The sequence below is a fragment of the Ahaetulla prasina genome, chromosome 1, assembly GCF_028640845.1.
Source record: "Ahaetulla prasina isolate Xishuangbanna chromosome 1, ASM2864084v1, whole genome shotgun sequence".
Lineage (NCBI taxonomy): Eukaryota > Metazoa > Chordata > Lepidosauria > Squamata > Colubridae > Ahaetulla > Ahaetulla prasina.
The window spans coordinates 176,576,502-176,597,909 of NC_080539.1; the positions used below are offsets into that span (position 1 = coordinate 176,576,502).

The following is a 21,408-nucleotide window of genomic DNA, read 5'->3' on the forward strand; positions in this document are numbered from 1 at the left end:
GTATTGAATAGTTTGACGTCGTCAGCGAAGAGAACACAATAATTTGAGATAAGGTCACAGAGATCATTTATGTATAGTATGAAGAGCGTTGGTCCAAGAACACTACCTTGGGGAACGCCACCCTCTCCCTATCCATCGGCCCCTCCGGCTCGACAGCCAAGCATCCTCAAACTGGCGGATGGCCATCGGTCAGTAGGGGACTGTTCAGGTGTAGGATAAGAGAGAAGGAAGCAAGAAGGGGCAAAAGTTTAAAGCTTTGAGGTCCAAGTTACATAAAGGAACCCCCACACTCTGGTGTACCTGACCGACCCTTTAATGAAAGAGAATATATGTAGCTCAGGGTTGACATGAGGGGATCCTTGCTGCTCTCTGAGCTTGCTTGTCCCAAAGGTGCTTTTTTTTCAAGAGGCAACTGGACTTTCTGGTTTTTTTGAAGATGTTTCGCTTCTTATCCAAGAAGCTTCATTTTGGACAGAAAGGACTGGTTTGAAAGAGGGGTCAAAGAAGCCATCTATGTCAAAATTGAACAGCCCTCTCTTAACAGAGGGAGAGGGATACAACATCATCAATCTACAACACAGTCCTTTCAACAGTTCCAAGAAGGCACCACACCAATTTGCACAACTCAGGTGACCCTGACAACACAGATAAACCTTCAAGTGACCTCAGTGACTCTCTAAAAGGATGCAAATGACCAGCTGTCTGCAAGGAATATAAATCCTCCCATTCTCCACCATCCAGTCAGAGCTGAAGAAGCTTCTTGGATGAGAAGTGAAATGTCTTCAAAGAAAAACCAGAAAGTCCAGTTGCCTCTTGAAAAAGCACCTTTGAGGCAACCATGACCTGGACGACTGATAATCCCACAGCCTTTGAGCTTGCTTGTTTTCTTGCAGATGTTTCATTACCCAAACTAGGTAAAGTCATCAGTGCTCGTAAGGAGTAGGGTTTGCTGTCAGTTTATATTTTATCTAGTGGCTTTATATTCTAATGTTGGTGGGAGTGGTCTTCAGAGATTCTTTGAGAGCACCAGAGACCCCTCACGATTCTTTAATCCAGCGATCTTGGCTCTAACGGTGGGTACCAAAAGAATATGGCCTTTTGCGCAAGTCTCCCTATCTTTCCAATGGGCTTTCTAGGGAAAGATCTCTACTGCCCTTTTGTCATAATTTTTTAAATCCAAGTTGGCATGTTTCACATTTTGTTTGGAGGGCTTTTCAACTCATTAACTCATCTTGTGGAGTTTTTCTCCTGTACGGTTTTGTTTTAGTAAGTGCAATTCTTCTGTTGGTGGTCCTCGGGAGAGTATCAAGGAAATATTTAATAAACTTGTAAAATATCAGAACACCATTATTGTGTATTATTTTTTGTTTATTGCTGAAAATTGTCTGGAAATAGCACTTTAGATTTTTGTTAGTCTCCCAGAAACTCATTTGGCTGCAGATTTCAATAGGTGCTGAAAACTACAGAAGGAAATAGGAAATTGGAAATTCTGCACAATAGTTGGGAAAGTACATTACTGCATTCATTTTCAAACATTCCCACTTTTTCTGAACAGTTAGTCATGTTTAGTGTAGTCAGCTGTTGTGAAACAAAATACACAATCTCTCCAAACCAGTTCATTTTAATTTTTTTAAATTTAAACCTTATTTAACATAATATCTAGATGTGTTTATATAAAAAGTGTCTATTTTCACTGTATTTCTTCTTCTTCTTTTTTTTGCCTGCCAATGAACCAGTGTTTTTCTCTTAAGGGTAAAGATAGATCTACCGTAGATAGCACTAAAATATTATATTTTTAAAACTGAAGACTCAACCAGTTTGTTTCTCTGTTTCTGCATCCTAGGTGCAGCCAATACTTATATCTTTATCAAGTACAGCCCATATAATCCAAATATCTGGAGTTTTCTCTCATATCATTATAAATGTATTTTATTATCCCTTCACACATAGCACTTGTGCAATTCGTGGATTTGCTGTATAATGATCTAAATGCTTCCATTGCCACTGAGTGGCAGCATCTGGTCCTTCAGCACAATAAGAATCCCTGCAAACACTATTTGAAGCAAAATAATTGTCACTTAAGAGCAGATTATTTCCCATTGGTGGGAACTCCTAGTCACCCAATTCTTGTCTGTCTTCTGTGTATCTTTTAAGTCATTATGCTAATGCTGGCCTTCCAAAATCAGAGGGTAGCTTTGCTGTTCACTTTCCCAGAAACATGTTTCTCTTAAATTCACCATGGAAAAATGCAGGATGAAAGTAGGACAGGAACTGAGGTGGATGTTTAATATTGAATGTTGTACTGTCCATTTGATCTGCCAGAAAGAGTCCTGATCAGTTTTTCTGATGTGTCAAGCATTAGTAGTTTAGATTCTGAAGTGGTTAAGAGATTCTGGGGAGTGAAAAATGGTGATTAAGCCAGGATTGTAAACAACTGTTAAATTAGCAGCAGTATGCACTGATTGCTGATTATTGCTATTAATACTTGATTCTAAATTATAAGACTACACATTACCCTGTCAGATAGGGATTCCCAAACATGTCTCTCTTGTTTAATGTTAAGAGGGGTATTTAATATTTAATTTGTCAAGATCTTGCTTCAGTCTTTGCTAGCCATCCTGCCATTTTTTTCTCCATCCAGTTTCTAGACCACAATAAAATATTGGAAGAGGAAAATTGCTATAGAGCAGGATTAGGAAATGGATGCCAGTGTTCATGGACTCTCAGTTTGCATATTCTGTATTTGCCCTCAGGAAAGACAGTAGTAGAATTGTACTTTCTCTGTCCAGCCACAAGGCGGAACACATACTCCAAGTTATTCAGTAATAATAAACTGGCTGTTTCCTCATCAGTGATTTAACAGAGTTGGAAAGGACCTTGAAGGTCTTCTAGTCCAACCCCCTACTCAGGCAGAAAACCCTATACTATTTCAGACAAATAGTTGTCCAATCTCTTCTTAAAACTTCCACTGTTGGAGCACCCACAACTTCTGGAGTCATGTCATTCTACAGGTTAAGTGTTGTAAATATCAGGAAATTTCTCCTCAGTTCTAGGTTGGTTCTTTCCTTGAATGATCGTTTATAGCAGGGGTGTCAAACTCAAGGCCCAGGGGCCAGATGTGGCCCATGGGGTACTTAGATCTGGCCCAGAGGACCACCCTGAAAACAGCAAAGGATTGGCCTGCAGTTCCTCTGCAGTGAAAACAGAGCTTGGGAGCCCATTTTCTCGGCAGAGCACCCCTGACATGCGTGATGTTGAGCTGGCCATGGCCATCCTGGGCCCGAGGTCAAACACAACCCTGATGTGGCCCTCAATGAAATAGTTTGACACACCTAGTTTATAGAATCATCCTTTTATTGTGTGGCCCTAGAAAGCTTTGCTTCATACTGTTACATCAGCATAGCAGTGATTGGATTATACTGTGTTATAAATCACTAGCAACTAAATAGCCCAAGTGCCTGTAACGCTGATATGAGGGGTCTTTTGTTTTTTGTTTTTTGTATTCAAGCTCTTTTTTTCTATAGCCACAATATATAACCCTATTTATTTTTAGTTAATTTTAAGTTCTCCTGGGCTTTTCAGAACTTCCTCCCAGATAAGTAGGCCTAGCAATGCAGTGTTGAAAGTGCTAGACATTTATACATGGCATAGACTCCCATTTCCTCAAAAGTATTTGCCCATTTTGATACTGAAAGCTATTTTCTATCTCGTTTACAAGAAACATAGCTGAAGAAAGTATATTATTATATATCTTAAGGGGCTTTTTGAAGATTCTTTCCTGTTTATTACAATAGCAATAACAGAGATACTCTTATAAGTAATAACATTTTAACACAACAATCAATAAATTGTGGTGTGCAATTACTAATAAAAACCCACTTAATATATTTTTATCTGCTATTGCAAGAAAGATTCCATTATCCGTCTTTTAATAAAAGGAAGCTCCCCTTCATATTTGGTTGTGTCTTCATTATTATGGTATATAACAGTATTTCCTGCAATGATGCTAGGAAAAATATATAAGTATATTTCCAGCTCTTGTTCCTTTTGTGCCTGCCAATATTGATAAAATCTCATATCCAAAAAGTTTTTGCTCAATGTCAGATGAATTCACACAGCCAGGTTCTGCAACAACTGAGCTATATGAATATTAATCACAATTCAGTTGTATGAATATTGCAGAGATAGTGTAGAATACATGCAAAGACCTTCTTGTGATTACAGAACTCACTGCTGGCCAAATTTGTTTGGTGGACAGAGAAGGAACAAGAATTTCATTATATCCAGTCCTCCATATGCTGCATTTAGACCACCATTCCAGGGTAAGATTTAGCTGCATTTAATTCCTAGTTTCAATTAACAGATTATCACGTGGCTTGCAAGTGTCAGGAAATGTAACTTTTGGTATCATTAAGAACGCTCCTTGTTCTTACAGTCCCAAAGACAGATTACTGACTCTTCTGTTATTTATCATATTTTTCAGAGTGTAAGACACACACACACACCCCGCAAAAAAGTGGGTGGAAATGTCTATAGAGCGAATATTGCAGCTGGGGAAGGGGGGTTAGTGCGGCGCCGATCAGCTGTTCTAGGCGGCAATTGCCACCACTACCCATCAGCCGGCAATTGGCGGTGAACGGGTCATAGCAAGTGACAAACCGGCAGCACCGGTGAACAGGCCGTGGCAAGTTAGGCGGCAGTTATCCCCCCCACCTAGAACAGCTGATTGGTGGTATTCTGGGAGGCAAATCCAATCACCAATCAGCTGCTTGGCAGCGAAAACTCCAGTGTTCCTCGGCAGCGGCAGCAGCCCAGCTCAGTTGACTGGTAGTCAGTGCAACAGGGCAGACCCTGATAAGCCACGTGCTGGGGCTGTGATAACATGCTGAAGCTGACCAGGCTGTTTGCTGTTTGCTGCAAGGATGCTAGCCAGATGAATACCGGATGGATGCTGGAAGGCAGAGGCAGATTATAGTCCGAAAAATACGATACCTACATATAGATGGCTTGACTATGGCAGCTATATTCCTTACAAGTCACCTTCTATAGAAAAGATAAATCTGAGGTTCTATAGTGATGAAAGCCTTGACATGAAGAGAATGTAACCTTTGCCCTTATAATGCTGACTCTGCCCCTTTTGAAATACCCCGTGAAGAGATGGGTTATTTGTATTGCGCCCCACAGTGGCTCTTAGCAACACCCAGAGAGGGCTAGATAAATATCTATTACTATAGCTCTGATTATGAAAATGTCAGAATATATATACTATCGGGTTCTAAGAATACAGGCAATCCTTGACTTGCAACCATTCATTTAGTGACTGTTTGAAGTTACAACGGCACTGAAGTGACTTCTGACTGTTTTTCACACGACCACTGCAGCAACCCCATACTCATGTGATCGGAATTAGGGAGCTTGGAAACTGGCATGTATTTATGATGGTTGCAGTGCTCCGGGATCATATGATCACCTTTTGCGACCTTCTGACAAGAAAAGTTAATGGGGAATCTAGTTTCACTTAGTAACTGTGGCAAAAAAAAGATCATAAAATGGTGCAAAACTCACTTAATAACTGCTGAGCCTATCAATGGAAAGTTTGGGTTTAACTGTGATTCTAAAAGTATGGGTCCTCAAACTACGGCCCGCTGAAGCCATTAATCCGGCTCACACAGACCATGAGGCTATCCCGCCCACATCGCCCCACCCACCCTTCAGTCGAGCACAGGATTTACCTTCACGAGCCCTGCAGGCTGGAACTGAAAGATAAGGCCAACAATTTTTGCCTGCAGAATGCTGCTGGAGGTGGGGGAGGTGAAAAATGGGGTACACAAATGCCCCAGGAGGCAAAATAAGAGGCAAAAATGGCCCATTTTTGGCCAAAAAACCCAGGCCGTTTTTGCCTGTTTTTGGCCTGCAGAATGCTGCTTGAGGTGGGGGAGACGCCCCAGGAGGCAAAAAAATGGGCACATTCTGTTTTTGGCCTGCAGAATGTTGCTTGAGGTGGGGGAGGTGAAAAATGGGGTGTCAGTGTGTGCAAACAAAAGCAAATAAAACAAAATATGCAAACAAAGGCAAATAAAACGCCCCCAGGAGCAAAACATTTTTTTTTAAAAAAAACAAGTTTTATTAAATTTTTCTTTTACATACATATTTTATGAACAGAGTGTTGACCGGGTCACATCTTATACATCTTGTAACATAGTTATATATTGATTTTTATAGTCTATTCCAATCTTCCTTTTTGTTTTTTCCAAATACAATTTACATATTCCAGTTTCAGCCATAATATTCTTTTTCCCTACTTTTTTATCTTATCTTAATCTCTTCTTAATACTTAATATTTAAACAATATCACCATCCGCCCTTCAGTTCCTAGTTTATTAGCATAACATCAATTATCTTATTTCTCCATTTATAAAATATATTTCTCAGAATCCCCATCACACTTTTTGTCTATAAACAATGTGCTTCATCATATTCAATTCATACATTGAAACCCTTTAACTTAATTAACCTTCTTAGTATATAATAAGCAATATCACTATCCACCCTTAATTCCTGATTTCTTACAATAGCATCAATTATTTTATTTCATCATTTACAACATGCTTTTTCAAAATCCCCATCGTACTTTTTATCATTTCAGTTTTGTCTCTTGATCTCAGTTATTTTCATAATTGAACCAAATTGCCACTTCATATTTCATCTGCTGTTTTACAATAAAAAATATACATCATTATATTCGCTTCTTACATTCACAATTAATAATATTAATACAGTTCCCTTAGATCTACTAATATATACCTTATTTCCCTTCCTCCTTTCCACTGTTCTTCCCTTTTAAACATTTTCTCTTGGTCTCTCCAAAATTCTACTTCTATTTGCTTAACTTTTTCTTTTACTTTTTATACATACATTTATATATATGTAGGTCTTTGGTTGTTCGGGTTTTCTCCCGTGTAAAATTGGAAATGTCTTGGCAACGTTTCGACGAAGTCTCATTCGTCATCTTCAGGCTTCAGCTTCGTGCTTCTGGGAGCAATGTGTGATCGCAGCTGTTTCTTCCTTTTAACTGCTAGTGGGGGTTTGAACTGATTGGGTGGGAGCTTGGCTGTGCTCTGATTGGATGGGGGTGTGTCCTGTTTGGGTGGGGCTTGGTTGTGCTCAGTTTAGTCTGTGTTGCAGGGGGATTTGAGCTGGTGAGCTGCATAGCTGTTGTTTGGCTTTGTGGTCGTGCTACATCTTCATAGTGGGTGTCAGTCTGCTGCATGTATGGATTGGAGGGGTTTGAAATGGCTAATGTTGCAGCTGCGGTCTGGCTTCTGGTTCTTGGTCGTGCTTCATGATCAGTGTGGGTTTGGGTCTGCTTTCTGGGTGGATGTGCGGTGGTGAAAGCAGACCTAAAGCAAGGACTACCTGTAATATTATTCGATGGAATGCATGTTCTTTTTCCAATAATGACAAATGTTCATTCAGTCTAAAGGGTTTTTATTTCAGATTCAGAAAAACTGTGAATAATTAACACAAGATTCATTGAATTTCGAGTTACAAAATAATTAAATGTAATTCTCTGCACTGTTTTCCACCAAAACAGCTAGGAACGGTTGGGAATTCCCAAAAGTGGAAAAACAGTATCAACTCTAGTCACATTTATTTTCATTTTTTTTATATACATATACACATTTGATCCTTGATTGTGAGGAGAGTGTTACAGAGCTGCATGATCAATGTTAGGAGCATGCAAAATGTTTCAAATCTGAACTACTTCCAGTCAAAATTCCCGTCTCAATAGTGAAATGAGATGTTTTTATTATTTTCAATACAAATTTTACAATTTTTGGAAATTGGAAATAGAATATTTCCAAAACAACTGAACAATCTCATTTTGCATTTGAAACATTTTGAATCTTTCACATTTGAAGTTGGATGCTCCAAAGTCAAAATGATTTGAATTTGAAATATTCTGCATGCCCACAAACAAAATACATGTTGAGAAGATTACAGAGACAGAAAACAATACTTAGAAAATGGAGTGGTTAGCTGTTGCTGACATACATTATTCTACAACCCTGATAAAGCACTGTTCTACAATGCTTTATCTGATTTCAGATTTGATATCTAACATTTATATTCCTGTAAAATAGAACAGACAATGTGTTTTCTCAGGAATTCAGACCCAAGGCTAAACTAAGCATCTGACTAAGAATCTTGAGAAGAAATACATGAGATGAACAGCACTGTGAATAAAACACAGGTAAAGCAGCACTTTAGGTACAACACAATAAGGCAGGTGGTGTCATCATTGCTCATGTCTAAAATCATAAAGTGTAGATTTCCTTATCCTACACAGATTCCAGATTGTTCAGTCTCCACCTTTGTATTATGAAGCCATTCATTTTCATTACAGCAAAGCACGTCCACATTCTGCTTGACTTTGATTAGAAACGTCAGTACAGAAAGACACAAATGGCACTGTAGGGTAATATAATCTATCGCTAGTATTTGAATTGAAGAGTATTGTAAGAGACACAGTTTAAAGATACGTATTAATGAAAGCTAATCAGAAGAGCTCACTGTAAGTGTAAATACAGAACCATATTTCTCCTCATTAACAGACAGCTTAGTTCAGGGGTCTCCAACCTTGGTCCCTTTAAGACTTGTGGACTTCAAATCCCAGAGTTCCTCAGCCAGCTTTGCTGGCTGAGGAACTCTGGGAGTTGAAGTTCACAAGTCTTAAAGGGACCAAGGGTGGAGACCCCTGGTCTAAATGATTCCATTAATTGGGGGAAGGGCTGTTGTTGAATATTAAGGTAAGCTAGAAGCATATTAGCCAATTTAATGTGATAACCGTTCTATCCGGTCATAAGAATTTTATTCAGGTCTCAGTAGAAGCTGACATTCAGCTGTGCCAGTGAGAAAAATAAGAAAGCTTCTCAACGTTGTAAAAAAAAAATCCTGTTTGATGATTCCTTGTGTGAGGTAATGTCCCCTAGCATTATATCGAGTAATCAGAGCACTTCTGCACCTAGTTTTGGCACCATTGCCACAGCAATACTGTCCTCCTTGTTTTCACAGTGACATTTTTCTTCGACAATTCAGCCAGTGTTATTTTACTAAGCTCTCCAAAATCTCAAATCACCAACTTAATTACCATGGAACCCAGATGGTAGGTAGCTTAGGCCCACCACCCAAAGCTTTCCTCTCTCCTTGCTCTTAAGCAACTACAGGAAAAGGCAAAAACGACAGTGGGAATCTGATATTGGAGTAGCAGCTGGGGTTTTTTTAGACGGATTTTGTTGGAGGGGGGGCATGCTCAATAATCAGCAAGGGAAAGCACTGATGGTTCAGTGTAAATTCTGGGAATGGTTGCATGAGAATAAACACAATTCAACACAAAGTCCAATTAGAGCAATATCCTTTTTTAGCCAACCTAAAAAAATGGCATAGCAAGAGGAGAAACACAAGCTGATAGCCTATTTTTAATTACAGTGTTAAGATGGAATTTGAGAAGACGATGCAAACTTTCAAATTAGGACCTCAACATTACCACAACAAAATCTGCTGTGCAGTATCTGCACCTAGAATGTCAGGATTTTTAAAAAAGCTGATCACCCAGTTCAAAAATATATAATTATTTTCCAGCTTTGTTCCACCTGTTCATAGTAACTTGAAACACGTTATCACGCAGAATATAAACCTATCAATCTTCCTCTCATTCCTGTTTATGATCAGCATGATTCTCCTACAATTTTCAGCAGCCCAATTTCAGAGTTCCTAAAATGCTGCACAACAGATTTTTTAAAATTTTAATCAATCCTCTGCTTTATTTTTAAATTTTGATTTCCTTCCACATTCCCCACCTAGATAAATTAATGAACATTTCATTCTAGTGATTTAAACCCATCTGATTGAAATGAGAAAAATGTGAAATATCACATGCTGCAATGGACACCTGAAAAACTAGAATTTGTACACTGCAAGTGCTGATACAATACATTAGGAAGAAACAGTATAAATAGTCAAGATTGCTGGCATCCTTTGAAGTAACCTTTATGCCACTGAAATCAATAAGGGGGGAATTAAAACTCAATAGTATAGCATATGTTTTACCCACACAAAGTCCTAGGGGTAAATTCCTGATGTCTCTTAATTTAAAGTAATAATAATAATGTATCTTATACAATATAGACTCTTACATAGTCTATGTTATTTTCCTTTATAGGTATTATTTTTTAGGTATTACTGAGTTTCAAGCAATATGACACTTCAACCTGAAGATAGACATATCATCCATATGCAAAAAACCCCAGTTACGTTTACTCGTTAGCAGAGTACAAAAGAACATATTTCTCAATGGGAAAAGGACAGGGACAGGAAGGATATGCTAACCTTGGATTTGGTCCAGGGATTGTCCAAAAGCTAAAGAAAAAATAATCAGTAATGAAAAATACCAGTTCTACTCAGTTGCCTGCTCTTTGCCATCTTGATTTTCCTCCAGACCAAAAAAACCCAAAACCAAAATACCCTTTTTGTACCATTAGTAAAGAATCTGATAAAAGAAAAGGCAATATTATTTTATAAAACAAAGCAGGTATAGAACATTTGTTCATTTTCTTTAATTGTGGTGGTACTGACCCAAGATCTGAACTGAGGAGGCTATTGAGAAACTCTTGCTTTCTCTCTCTCTCTTTTTTTCTCTCTCTCTCTTTTTTCTTTTTCTGGCTACTATTGTCTATAAGTTGCTGTCAAACCTGTCTTCAGTTCAGCCACTATAAAAATATGAAAAAAATAAGTTTACTATACCTAAGAGATCCCCAATGGCATTTATACTATGAGCAGTAATCAAAGCTCTCAACCAATCTGGCTTTTTAATCAAAGCTCTCAACCAATTCTTGGTAGAAGAATTTGCTACTTAAACCCCTCACACTGGTAGTGTACAATATATTCATGCTTAATACCATGTGTGTTACGTAGGTCACAATTCTGGTAGTAGCACCCAAGAGCACCTTTGATTAGAGCTTCCTAATCTTTGTGGTCATTAATGGCAAGTTGTATTTTGAGAGGCAGGCAGGTTGTACTATCAATCAAGGCTCATGGATATTTTTCTTTCCAATATCCCTACTCTTGCTGGAACAATGGTCTGGTTGACTCAATAACCACTGGGATTACATTATTAAAAACCCCTTAAATAAAATACTACTAATCTGCTAGAGAAGATATGATTAGTCCTCTCCAAGGCATATTTTTTACATAGTAGATTTTTTTTTAAAGAAAAAGAAGTGCTCAACTGGAATCTTAAGAGGCATTCTTTGGGTATGTTTAGTGAGAACGACAAATTACATATCTGCACTTGCAACTCCTTTTTGCACTTCCTACTCAATTTCTGCTTTCCAGTGCCTAAACCTAAAATATTATGTTCAGTTTATAGCCATGCCTCTGAAAAAGCTGAGCAAGAATTGCTTTCTCTATACAGAAAGAAAATCACTATGTCTGAAGTTTTACAGCTTAGGAAAAAATGATTAAGGGGGAAAGGCATGAAAACATTGCAAAGCTATTCCACGGTGGAATAAGTGAACAGGGAGAAATTTCACTTACTTTCATCCAGCGAAAGTAAAAGTTGGGAGGTTCAAGATCCACCGCTGACTTTACTGATTTTGAAATCCTGCGCAAACATTGTTACTACTGCTCAAAGTGTGCTAAATCAGTTGCAGGAAGCAAATCGGTATTCTATGTGCTGATTAATTATTTCCTGCACACATATGCAAGTGGGCAAGATAGAATATAATTCACAAATTCCAAAGCAAGATGCAAAATGAAGCCAGAATAAAGAGAAATATTTTCTTTTTCTATGAGCAAATCCTCTAAAACAGTGTTTTTCACATTTGGGAACGTTAAGGTGTGTGGACTTCAATTCCCAGAATTCCCTAGCTAGCTGGCTGGGGAATTCTAGGAGTTGGAGTCCATACATCTTAACATTCCCAAATGTGAAAAACACTGCTGTAAAGGAACCTAAGTGCTTTTCTACCACTAAAAGTCAATCTAGTCAGCCGGCTCAAAGCTTCTCTTTTGTAAGAATGCCTCTTTCCTGAAAATGTACGCTCAGCAACTGAAAGAAAGGATTGATGCAATCTTATGACTTAATGATTATCTAACTGAAAAGTAATAGGATTATCTAGATTATGACTGTTGCAAGACGACCTGGCACTCTGACTGGCAGCAATACAAACAGGTCAGGTTTAACTGACTGGCCTGCCTGAAGGATAGAGATTCCTGTGTCAGCATTTGCTACATCAATTAGTAAGAATACTTCATAATGTGTTTGGTTAATACAGGAAGAGAAAACATACTACCATATTTATTAGGTGCCCACACTGAAAGAAGAATAGGTAGAGTGGGATAAACATATAACCCATTCTAAAGGCTTCCTTTATAGTTACATAAAGTTGCTTTATAATTTATAAAGACAAAAGTTGTTTCTGGAAAGGTAAATATTTATCAAAACAATACCTTGCCTTTCAACCAAGGGTGTTTGTGATTAAAATCTGACTCCTCTTTTTTTAGATTCGGATTAATTCCATTTACTTTACTGTATATTCTGAATTTGGAGTTCACCAGATTGAAAATGGCAAATTAGGACAAATGGCATAACATGCTAAGAATTCTGGGAACTGGAGTTGTGGCCCATCTGGGAGGCACCAGGCGAGTTGTCTTTTCCTGCTCAAGGGCTTTAAGATTAATTTTGCAGGGGGGGAAATTATAACATATTATATTCTTTTGAAAAAGTGTTTCATACTTGGACAACAGGTAATATTCCAAACAATTTTAAATAATGGAACTGAATTTCTGACAGCCAGAAAAATGTCTGAATAGTATCTCTTACGCAAGGAGAGTTAAAGGCCAGAATTGTGTGATTACTTTTCAACACATATCCTCTTGAAAACAATGGTGGAGTGAGGGAAAAAGTGACAAATGAAGCTTCATGATTATTACCAGGTCACATTTAAGCACCCAGTTAAATGTACTTTTATGTAAACTTTTTGAAGCTTAAAACTGGATGTTCCATATATGTTTTCAACCCATATTTGCAATATGATTTTATTTGTTATGCATAAAGAAAAGAATTATTGGTCATTATGACACCAGGCACTAAATAAGCATGGAGTTAATCTGTTCAGGAATTGATAGAAACACACTTCATATACTTATTGGTCTTGGGGAAATAAGCAGGATACTACTGTATCAAATGTAGCCTGTTCTTTTGATAAACAATTTGTTTTTAGCTCCAGTTATGGATGCTCAGAAGCATCATTATAGATACAATGTCCACTAGGTGTATTGGGCCTATAAATCTGAAAATTCTAGCCAGCTTTCCATTGCTAATGGAGAGTCCCAATTTGGGACAGTTCTAAGCAGAAAACATTAAAAGCAATACAATATGCTGATCCAGAACAAAGATAATTTCTCGCAGCACCACCTGCAGACATGACATCAAACTAAGAAACCTAAATCAATTTCTGCTAGTACATATTCATCCTGGCCACTCATTAGTATTTCTTTTCAGGTACAACAATCAAACATTAATTTGAACATTGACATCAAACATTGCTGAGAGTGTCTCGAAAGCAATTTCAGCTTCCTGTGTAAGAAACAATTATGAAGACTGCAACCCAACTTTTGAACAGAAAGGCAATGGTTCAACTTCTTGCTTTCTTTTTTGGTCCAGTAAGGTTTGACCTCCAGGTGCTTAGCTTGGTTCAGGAAGAGAGCAATGAATTACAATGGTCCTTTTTAGGCTAATCTGGACTGGTGGCCATTAGCTGTATATATCTGATAACGTATTAGTTCAATTCTATTCTCCTACTTCTCTGATTTATCGAACTAGAACAAAGAGCAATAGTTCAGTTAGGTCCCACAAACTATGGCTATCAATCAAAATAAACTGATCCCTTAAGAATACCTTTCAAATAAAGTCATGCAGGCTCGATGCAGTAAAATTACAAGAAACTCCATTTCATTCCTGTATAACTTCAGTTATCAAGACATTCCCAAAATCTCTGAAATTTCTTAGTCTATCTTATAAAGTGGCCTTTAAATTTTATTTCATAGCAAAAAGAAATTTTCTAGGATGGCTATCATTCACTCACTACATTTGTCTTGCATATGTTTCTCATATACACATAAGTATGCAGCAGCATTTTTTGTACCAACTAAAGTTTTCATTCTTGTTTCTCTCACACACAAACACACATACAGAAGCTTGCACATATTTTGTAGTCTGTGGCTGTTACCACTGTGTTCTGTGCCATCAGACTGGAAGAGGACATACCTGCTTAAACTCAGGGGCCATACAGACTCTATTCAACAAGTACTTTCTAAATTACAGTGCCCACAAAGTGCCCTCCACTCTTTTATATTCATAGGACTGATTCATTAGATGTTGGATCTTGAGAGCTAGATGGTGGAGGGGTGACGGCTTGAACCTTGTGTGTTACCAGAGGTGATGTTTCCTCATCAGCCTTGATGTTTGGAATGGCTTCCACATGGACATCACTAAGTTCTGTGTCTTTCTCCTTAGTTTCTTTTGGATTCAGATAATCAAGAATACCTGCTCCAAAGGCATCACCTTCGACGTTGACAACTGTTGTGGTCCGGTCCCTGATCAATAGGGAAAACATGGAAATGTTTTCACTGGTGTTAATGAAACGCATCTGTAATCATTTGCAGAGGCTCAGCCTACCTTTAAAAGTGTCATTTATCATTCCCTATATGAACAGGGATCTGTGTTCAAGACTAAAGACATCAAAAAGCACAGCAAGCAAAGATGCTTTTTAAAAAGCAGACAGCTCTGCCCTATTCTCTGTAAGCAAAATTAAGATCAGAAGCTCAATCTGAACAGTTTGCTGAAGGAGACTGTAATACCATCCTGTATCCATCAGTCAGTCATTTTTCCTGCCCCGCCAGTTGGGTGTTTCCTTTTTTGCTGGAGTACATGATTGTAAAATTGGGGACTGAACCCAAGGCAACCCTTTTTTGCCCCTACCTCCAATTTTAAACATACCCCACCGAGGTTTTTTTACCATCTTTCTGAGGAATAAAAAGCTAAACAATACTACATCCTCCTTGGAAAGTTTTGATATTTCAAAAGTTTTCTTGGAGCAAAACTCTGTTTCTTGTTTACCATAATTCTGTCCATCCTTTTCCTACATATGAGGAACATTAACATTCCTTACATTAAATTGGAATGTAGCTTTTACAGCAGTTATGGCTGAGCCCAAATATAAATACTTGTGCCTCAAAATGCAGCCTCTCCTTCACCTCATGCTACAAAACAAAAACCCCACTGCAAAATATTTTCCCCCCAAGAAGAAGGAAGTAATTTTTATGTCATGGGATCATGGTTTTAACAGCTAATGTCCTCTGCTTATTCCCCTTTCAACTTAGAAGAACGTTTGTGATAATTGGAATGGAAAAAGATGCAAATATAAAATTTAGAGCAATGAGTTTCTCACTCCCTTCAGCAGCAATCAACAAATTCTGCTGTGTGGTTTGTAACTGCTTTCTTCTTGATGAAAGTACTTTTTAAAGGTTGCCCCTACGAGGGGTTATTAAGATCCTTGATATTTTGACAACCATCATATCCGAAGAGCCAACATGTACACATTTACATACTTACACAATCCAGTCCACAGCCAATATAAGAGAGATGTCATTTGTGGGAAGTCCAATAGCCTCCAAGATAATAGCTATGGTTAGAACTCCTCCAGCTGGAATTCCAGCAGCTCCCACACTGGAAGCAGTGGCAGTAACCCTGTCAATAAAATTATTTTTGGCTATGCTGAAATTTTATTTACATATTAAAATAACACAGAATCATATGCAAAGTTTATTTTCTGTACTCGGGAATCTTTCTTTCATTCTACCGTGTTTCCCCCCCAAAAAAACATCCCCTGATAATAATCCCAATTGGGCTTTTGAGCGCAAGCACTAAAATAACCACCACCACCCCAAAAAAAATAAAAATAAATAAGCCGTCCCCCAAAATATTTAAATGCATGTGCAGCCAGTCCCCACCATTTCCTCTGGTTAGGGTTAGGGAGACAGAGCTGGAAATCAGGTAAGACAGCAAGAGGAGCCCCATCTTGCTCCACGCACCCTAAAACAATAAGATCCCCCCAAAAATAAGGCCAAATGCTTATTTCGGGGTTCAAAAAATATAAGACAGGGTCTTATTTTCGGAAAAACATGGTATACACTGATGCCACGCATTGGTGATAGACTGTACAACTTGCCATTGTACATCCTGCAAATCAGCTTAATTGTAGTTGCACTAAGTTTGGGCGTACAACTAATCGAAATTACTAAAATGATTCAGAAGTGACTTAATGACATATCTACTTGCTGCTTCCTTTTGCATTGCCACCCACAGCACTGTCAAGCCAAGTATCCCTTTAGGCTCTTATTCTCTACATCACAATAAACTATAATCTTCTTAGAAGGAGAAAAGGGCGACTTCTTTCAGCAGAAGGACATAATTTGTAAATGATGCTTCAACCAAAGTACAATGTGGCAGGCTAGAAAAAATCAAATTGTTTCTCTGATTTTTCTGATGCACCTGAGCAGCTGACATTATCACTTACAGAATGGTAAAGATCTGTCCAATATTGAGGTCGACGTTGTTCAGTTGAGCAATAAAGACAGCAGCTATACACTGGAAGATAGCAGCTCCATCCATATTCACAGTAGCCCCAATAGGCAGAATAAATCTACTAATCCTTTTGTCTACTTTGTTGTTATCTTCAATGCACTTGATCATTGATGGAAGAGTTGCAGAGCTAGATGTGATCAAGGAAGAAGCACAAGAACGTCAAGTCCAGCAATGTTCTTGCAGCCCAAAATATAAGCATTTGTCTGTCAGCCTAAATAGATAATGTAACATTCCAGATACGTGCTGTTCCTGAAAATTAGGACAAAAGATTCTGCTTTATTCATTTCCAAAGCAAATGCCTGAATCTTATGAGAAAAAATAAAATGGGAGTTTTATTAGACATTTTTATTATTATGTCCATTTCAAGTTCTATTATATCTGGTTTAAAGAAACATTTTTACAGTCAACCATCTGAATATTCTCAAATTGTCTATCTCCCCACCCTGTAAGATACAATAATATAGCCACTAAAACCTTTGCCATCAAGCCATATTTTATCATATAGCAACGCAGACTATATACACTCCATTCTAAAAGTCTGCCTTACATTTCAATAAATGTAGAGTCCCTTGCTTTACAAGAAAAGCCGCCTTACAATATTACTCTAAATTCAAACAATGTCATCCTCATTTCAGAAATAGAAGCAAAACTCTACCAACCTGGAACAAGTAGCAAATGCTGTGGTAAAAGGAGTTATAAGTCCTAACAGAAAAGTGAAAGGGTTTTTGCGTGTAACTGCAAAATAAATAAGTGGTAAAATAATCCCTCCATGAATAATATGGCCAAGAATTGATGCAAAGATGTATTTTCCAAGGCTTGTCACCAGCAGCATAATATTATCCATTTCCACAATCTTGCTTCCAACTAGAAATGTAATGCCAAGTGGTACATACCTGAAAAGGAAGCACTGAGTGTTACACTGAATGCTAAATAACATTCTAATTTTTGATAGAATGAAAATGAAAAAATTGGTGATTTCTGAAACCCACACTATGGGCCTCAATAAAGAATAAGCATTGGATTGTTATATAAAATTTCCCTTGGTAAATTGAATCTTTTATCTTTTTTTCTGTTGTGGGACATTCATCTGCACATTTGCTACTACCCTTGAGAGAACCAATTAAACTGAATGAATTAAAGAATCTCCAGTGAACACAGCAATACGTATTTCATATTCAAAGGATAATGGTGTGAATGAGGGCTATTTTCATAAATAATAGTTTAAGTAATATTTTAGGATGAGCAGAGAAGTGAATGGTATAAAAAGTGATCAAATCAGAAGAGTCAGTTTTACAGCTTTTGGGTTGAACATATGTAAGTTGAAGAAACAGTAGATTAATTTGGTCCAAAACTAGATTTTGTTCAGTGGACTGAGTTTGCTTTTGAATATGGAAGGACAGAAGCATGCGAGAAATGGAAATTTAACACCTTTATTGTGGAGATTTCCCAGTTGCCTAACTTCTAGTTCTTGGTCTGAGAAATTTGTGCAGTGAAGTGATGGCTTGAATGACAAACCAATTAGGTGGCAATGAAAAGCAGAGTTCTAACCATGGTGGCTATGAGTGTAGAAGGACCCACAAATAATGAACCTGGCCATTCAGATACAACACTGGTACTGACAGATAGCCCTAATGTCCAAACAGCAACTCATTTGAGTTCAGCTTAGTCTGTTCTCTCTCATCCAGATTCTTACAACCTCCAAATTTACAGATAGGATATCAAGACCATCTTCCTATGCCCCAGAAGTGACAATGTAAAGTTGGTATATTATCAATACATTGATTATACCATACTCCAAATGGCAAAAAATTTACTTTTGTGGCACTCCACATATGACATGCCATTGGGTCAATCTGGCACACCCCACAATTGACTGAACGAGCAGAACCACTGCAAAACAGAGCCTGCAGTCTCAGATTCTAATAATAATCAGAATGTCAATAAGCTAGGTGGCATTGAACTAGCTGATGACTCTCACTTTGTCAAGGACCTAGGTATATTTATCTCTGACGATCTATGCTCCAAAGTTCACTGTTAACAGCATTGCTAAAAAAGCATTACGAGTTGTAAATTTAATTTTGCAGAGGTTTTTTTTCTGGAAACATTGTATTTCTAATTAGAGCTTATAAAATTTATGCTAGACCAATCTTAGAGTATTGTTCAACTGTTTGGAATCCCTACCATATATCTGACATCAGTACAATTGAGCGGGTTCAAAACTATTTCACGAGAAAAGTCTTGCACTCTTCTAAATTCCCTATCCTACGAGGCTCGAAATTCTCGGTTTGGATAACTTAGAACTGCGTTGCTTATGGTCAGACCTAGGTATTGCATACAAAATTATACGTAGTAATGTTTTACCTGTAAATTCCTTTTTTTGTTTTAATCGCAATAATACACGTCCGAACAACCGCTTTAAACTCAAATCGTTCTAAACTTGACTGTAAAAAATATGATTTCTGTAATAGAGTTATCAAAGTCTGGAATGCTCTAACTGATTCAGTTGTTTCTGCTACAAATTTTCACAGTGTCAGTCACAAATTGACTTCTGTGGACCTTACATCATACAAGTGGTCAGTAGAGGGGGTGTGCATAAGTGCACTAAGGTGCCTATTGTCCCTGTCATTGTATTTTTATTCTTTTATTCTTGTCTCATTTTTGTTTGACAAATTTTAATTAATAAATAAATTCTTGTAGGCCAGCCAGTAAGATACTATGGCTGATTGCATTGAAAGCCATTGCTTGCAGTTTTCCAAAGTCTTCCTAAGTTTTTACTAAAGCAGACCTTTTAATCAGCATTCAGCAATTTCAAGAATTGTGCAAATGCTCCCAATGTCAAGCCAATGTCACAAATCTAATGTGGTTAGAATAAAAAAATTAAAAAAGGTGGCTAATTTAAAAATTTCCAAAAGGCCCAACCAATTTTAAAGAAAAAATAGGCATCCATATGGTAATAGACATAGAAGACCCAACTAAAATATTTCATCGAGTCAGGCTACCACTTTCCTATCCTACTCAGGAAAGCAGAAAACTTCTTTTTATAAAGCCACACCTGAAAGTCACTCTGAAAATGGCAGTGGTACGGTATGAAGTGGAGTAAATTTGCCAGAGTCCCAAGGGTACCTTCTTGAACAATTTCAGCTTCCATGACTCTTTCATTCTATAGAGATTTCGTAGGACAAACTGCAAGTCCTGCCTATTAGCTGGCCTTTTCAATTCCAATATTGAATCAGAAAAGAAAATATTCAGTGCTAAATATTCAGGTCAGTTGCACAAGGGACATGAGAGAAATTCAGGCCTTGACCGGTCAATAGCCTATCTACAACCCTCTTGAGTCAATATATATCAAGGGAAGGGGGGGCAGATGATCGATTTTAGCTGCTCATTTTTCTATATCAACTTTCCATCTCACACTGGCAGAAGGAAGTTAGAATTAGCTAATTCAGCAGAACAGGGTCTATGTCCTTCCTAGAAACAACAGTTTTGATGCCCAACTGGTAATTCTGTAAAATTCCATGACAATACTGTTGTACATATTACATAAGCAATAAATGGGTAATTCTAAATGCCTTTGTTATTAATGCTACTGAATACAGTAAGAGTGTTGAATAAGTATGTTTAGACTTGCACAATTAAAACCCAATAGATATGGAAACAGGTTATTAATATAGCCACACAACCAATGGGGATGCAAATGAAATCCAACTGTTTAATATACCAACCGAGATTTTAATAACTGAATATTTATGCCCCGTATGACGCAATCAGCAGGGATCTCTACTGCATTTCTGAGCATTTTTTTCAACGAATTTAATTTCCAGATGAGCTAGAGAAGTATATCTGAACTATAGACTTCCCCCACTACCTGATATTTGATTACATACGGTAGTTTTTACTACACTACTACTCTCAAGTACCATATTACCAAACTGAATAATTCATACTCCATGCCTGATAAAGGGAGGTACATAATAAACATGGTGAATATTCTCCTTAACTTATTGCATATACCATCTTCTGTTCTATCTTAGATTCTGCTAGACAGTCAATCAGCTGGTAATTGTCCCTCTCAAATTAGATGCTACAGACTAGGAAGACCCTTTACTATAGACCTTAGAGTTGAAGAGAAGATAGTGTGTGTAGTAAATTGTATTTTAAACTGTCCCAGCACTGGGAAGTTTTTCAGATTGCAATATTATTATGAATACTCACCACATAATCCAAGATACTAAGACCATGGTTGCCTCGTTGAAAGAATTAAAGAAACGAATGAGTTCTTCTCCTTCGGGTCCAAGTTTTTTCAAAGCTACTCCCAAAACCAGAGCAAAAAGCACAAGCCCCAGAATATTCATTCCTTCAATTTCAGTGCCAACAGGGAACTGTGAATGAGATACATATAGCCATACTGTTAAGTGTTTTAATGTGGTGTGCCAATTATATGAAGCTAGATCTCCCTTTTGATATTAATTGCAGTTAACAAATGAACGGAAGCAGCATTCTATGACAAAAGAGAAACCCACTAGAAATAATCTCTGAATGCAGATGTAATCTTTCAACAGAAGAGATAATTTTCATAAGAGTCTTCAGAATGAAGATGTTAGATCCTCATTATTTACCATGTTAACATAGAGCTAAAAGCATTGTGTATTTAAGATTAGTACATTATTTGTACTTATAAGGTAAGATTTTTACAACATGAGCAT

At 37.6% G+C, this 21,408-nt stretch overlaps 1 protein-coding gene across 2 annotated transcripts in view; it reads right to left on the reverse strand.

Moving 5' to 3' along the window:
- Positions 1–8,741: 8,741 nt before the first annotated feature.
- The window catches only part of SLC1A4 (solute carrier family 1 member 4), a 30,602-nt gene continuing 17,935 nt past the window's right edge, over positions 8,742–21,408 (reverse strand). For both annotated transcript variants that reach the window (XM_058182390.1, XM_058182398.1), the window contains 5 exons: positions 20,918–21,084; positions 17,365–17,598; positions 16,638–16,832; positions 15,674–15,808; positions 8,742–14,655 (listed from right to left, as the gene is read on the reverse strand). In XM_058182390.1, the coding sequence (XP_058038373.1) occupies positions 14,415–14,655; positions 15,674–15,808; positions 16,638–16,832; positions 17,365–17,598; positions 20,918–21,084 (972 nt within the window). In that variant the 3' untranslated portion in view covers positions 8,742–14,414. The remainder of the gene's footprint in view (positions 14,656–15,673; positions 15,809–16,637; positions 16,833–17,364; positions 17,599–20,917; positions 21,085–21,408) is intronic.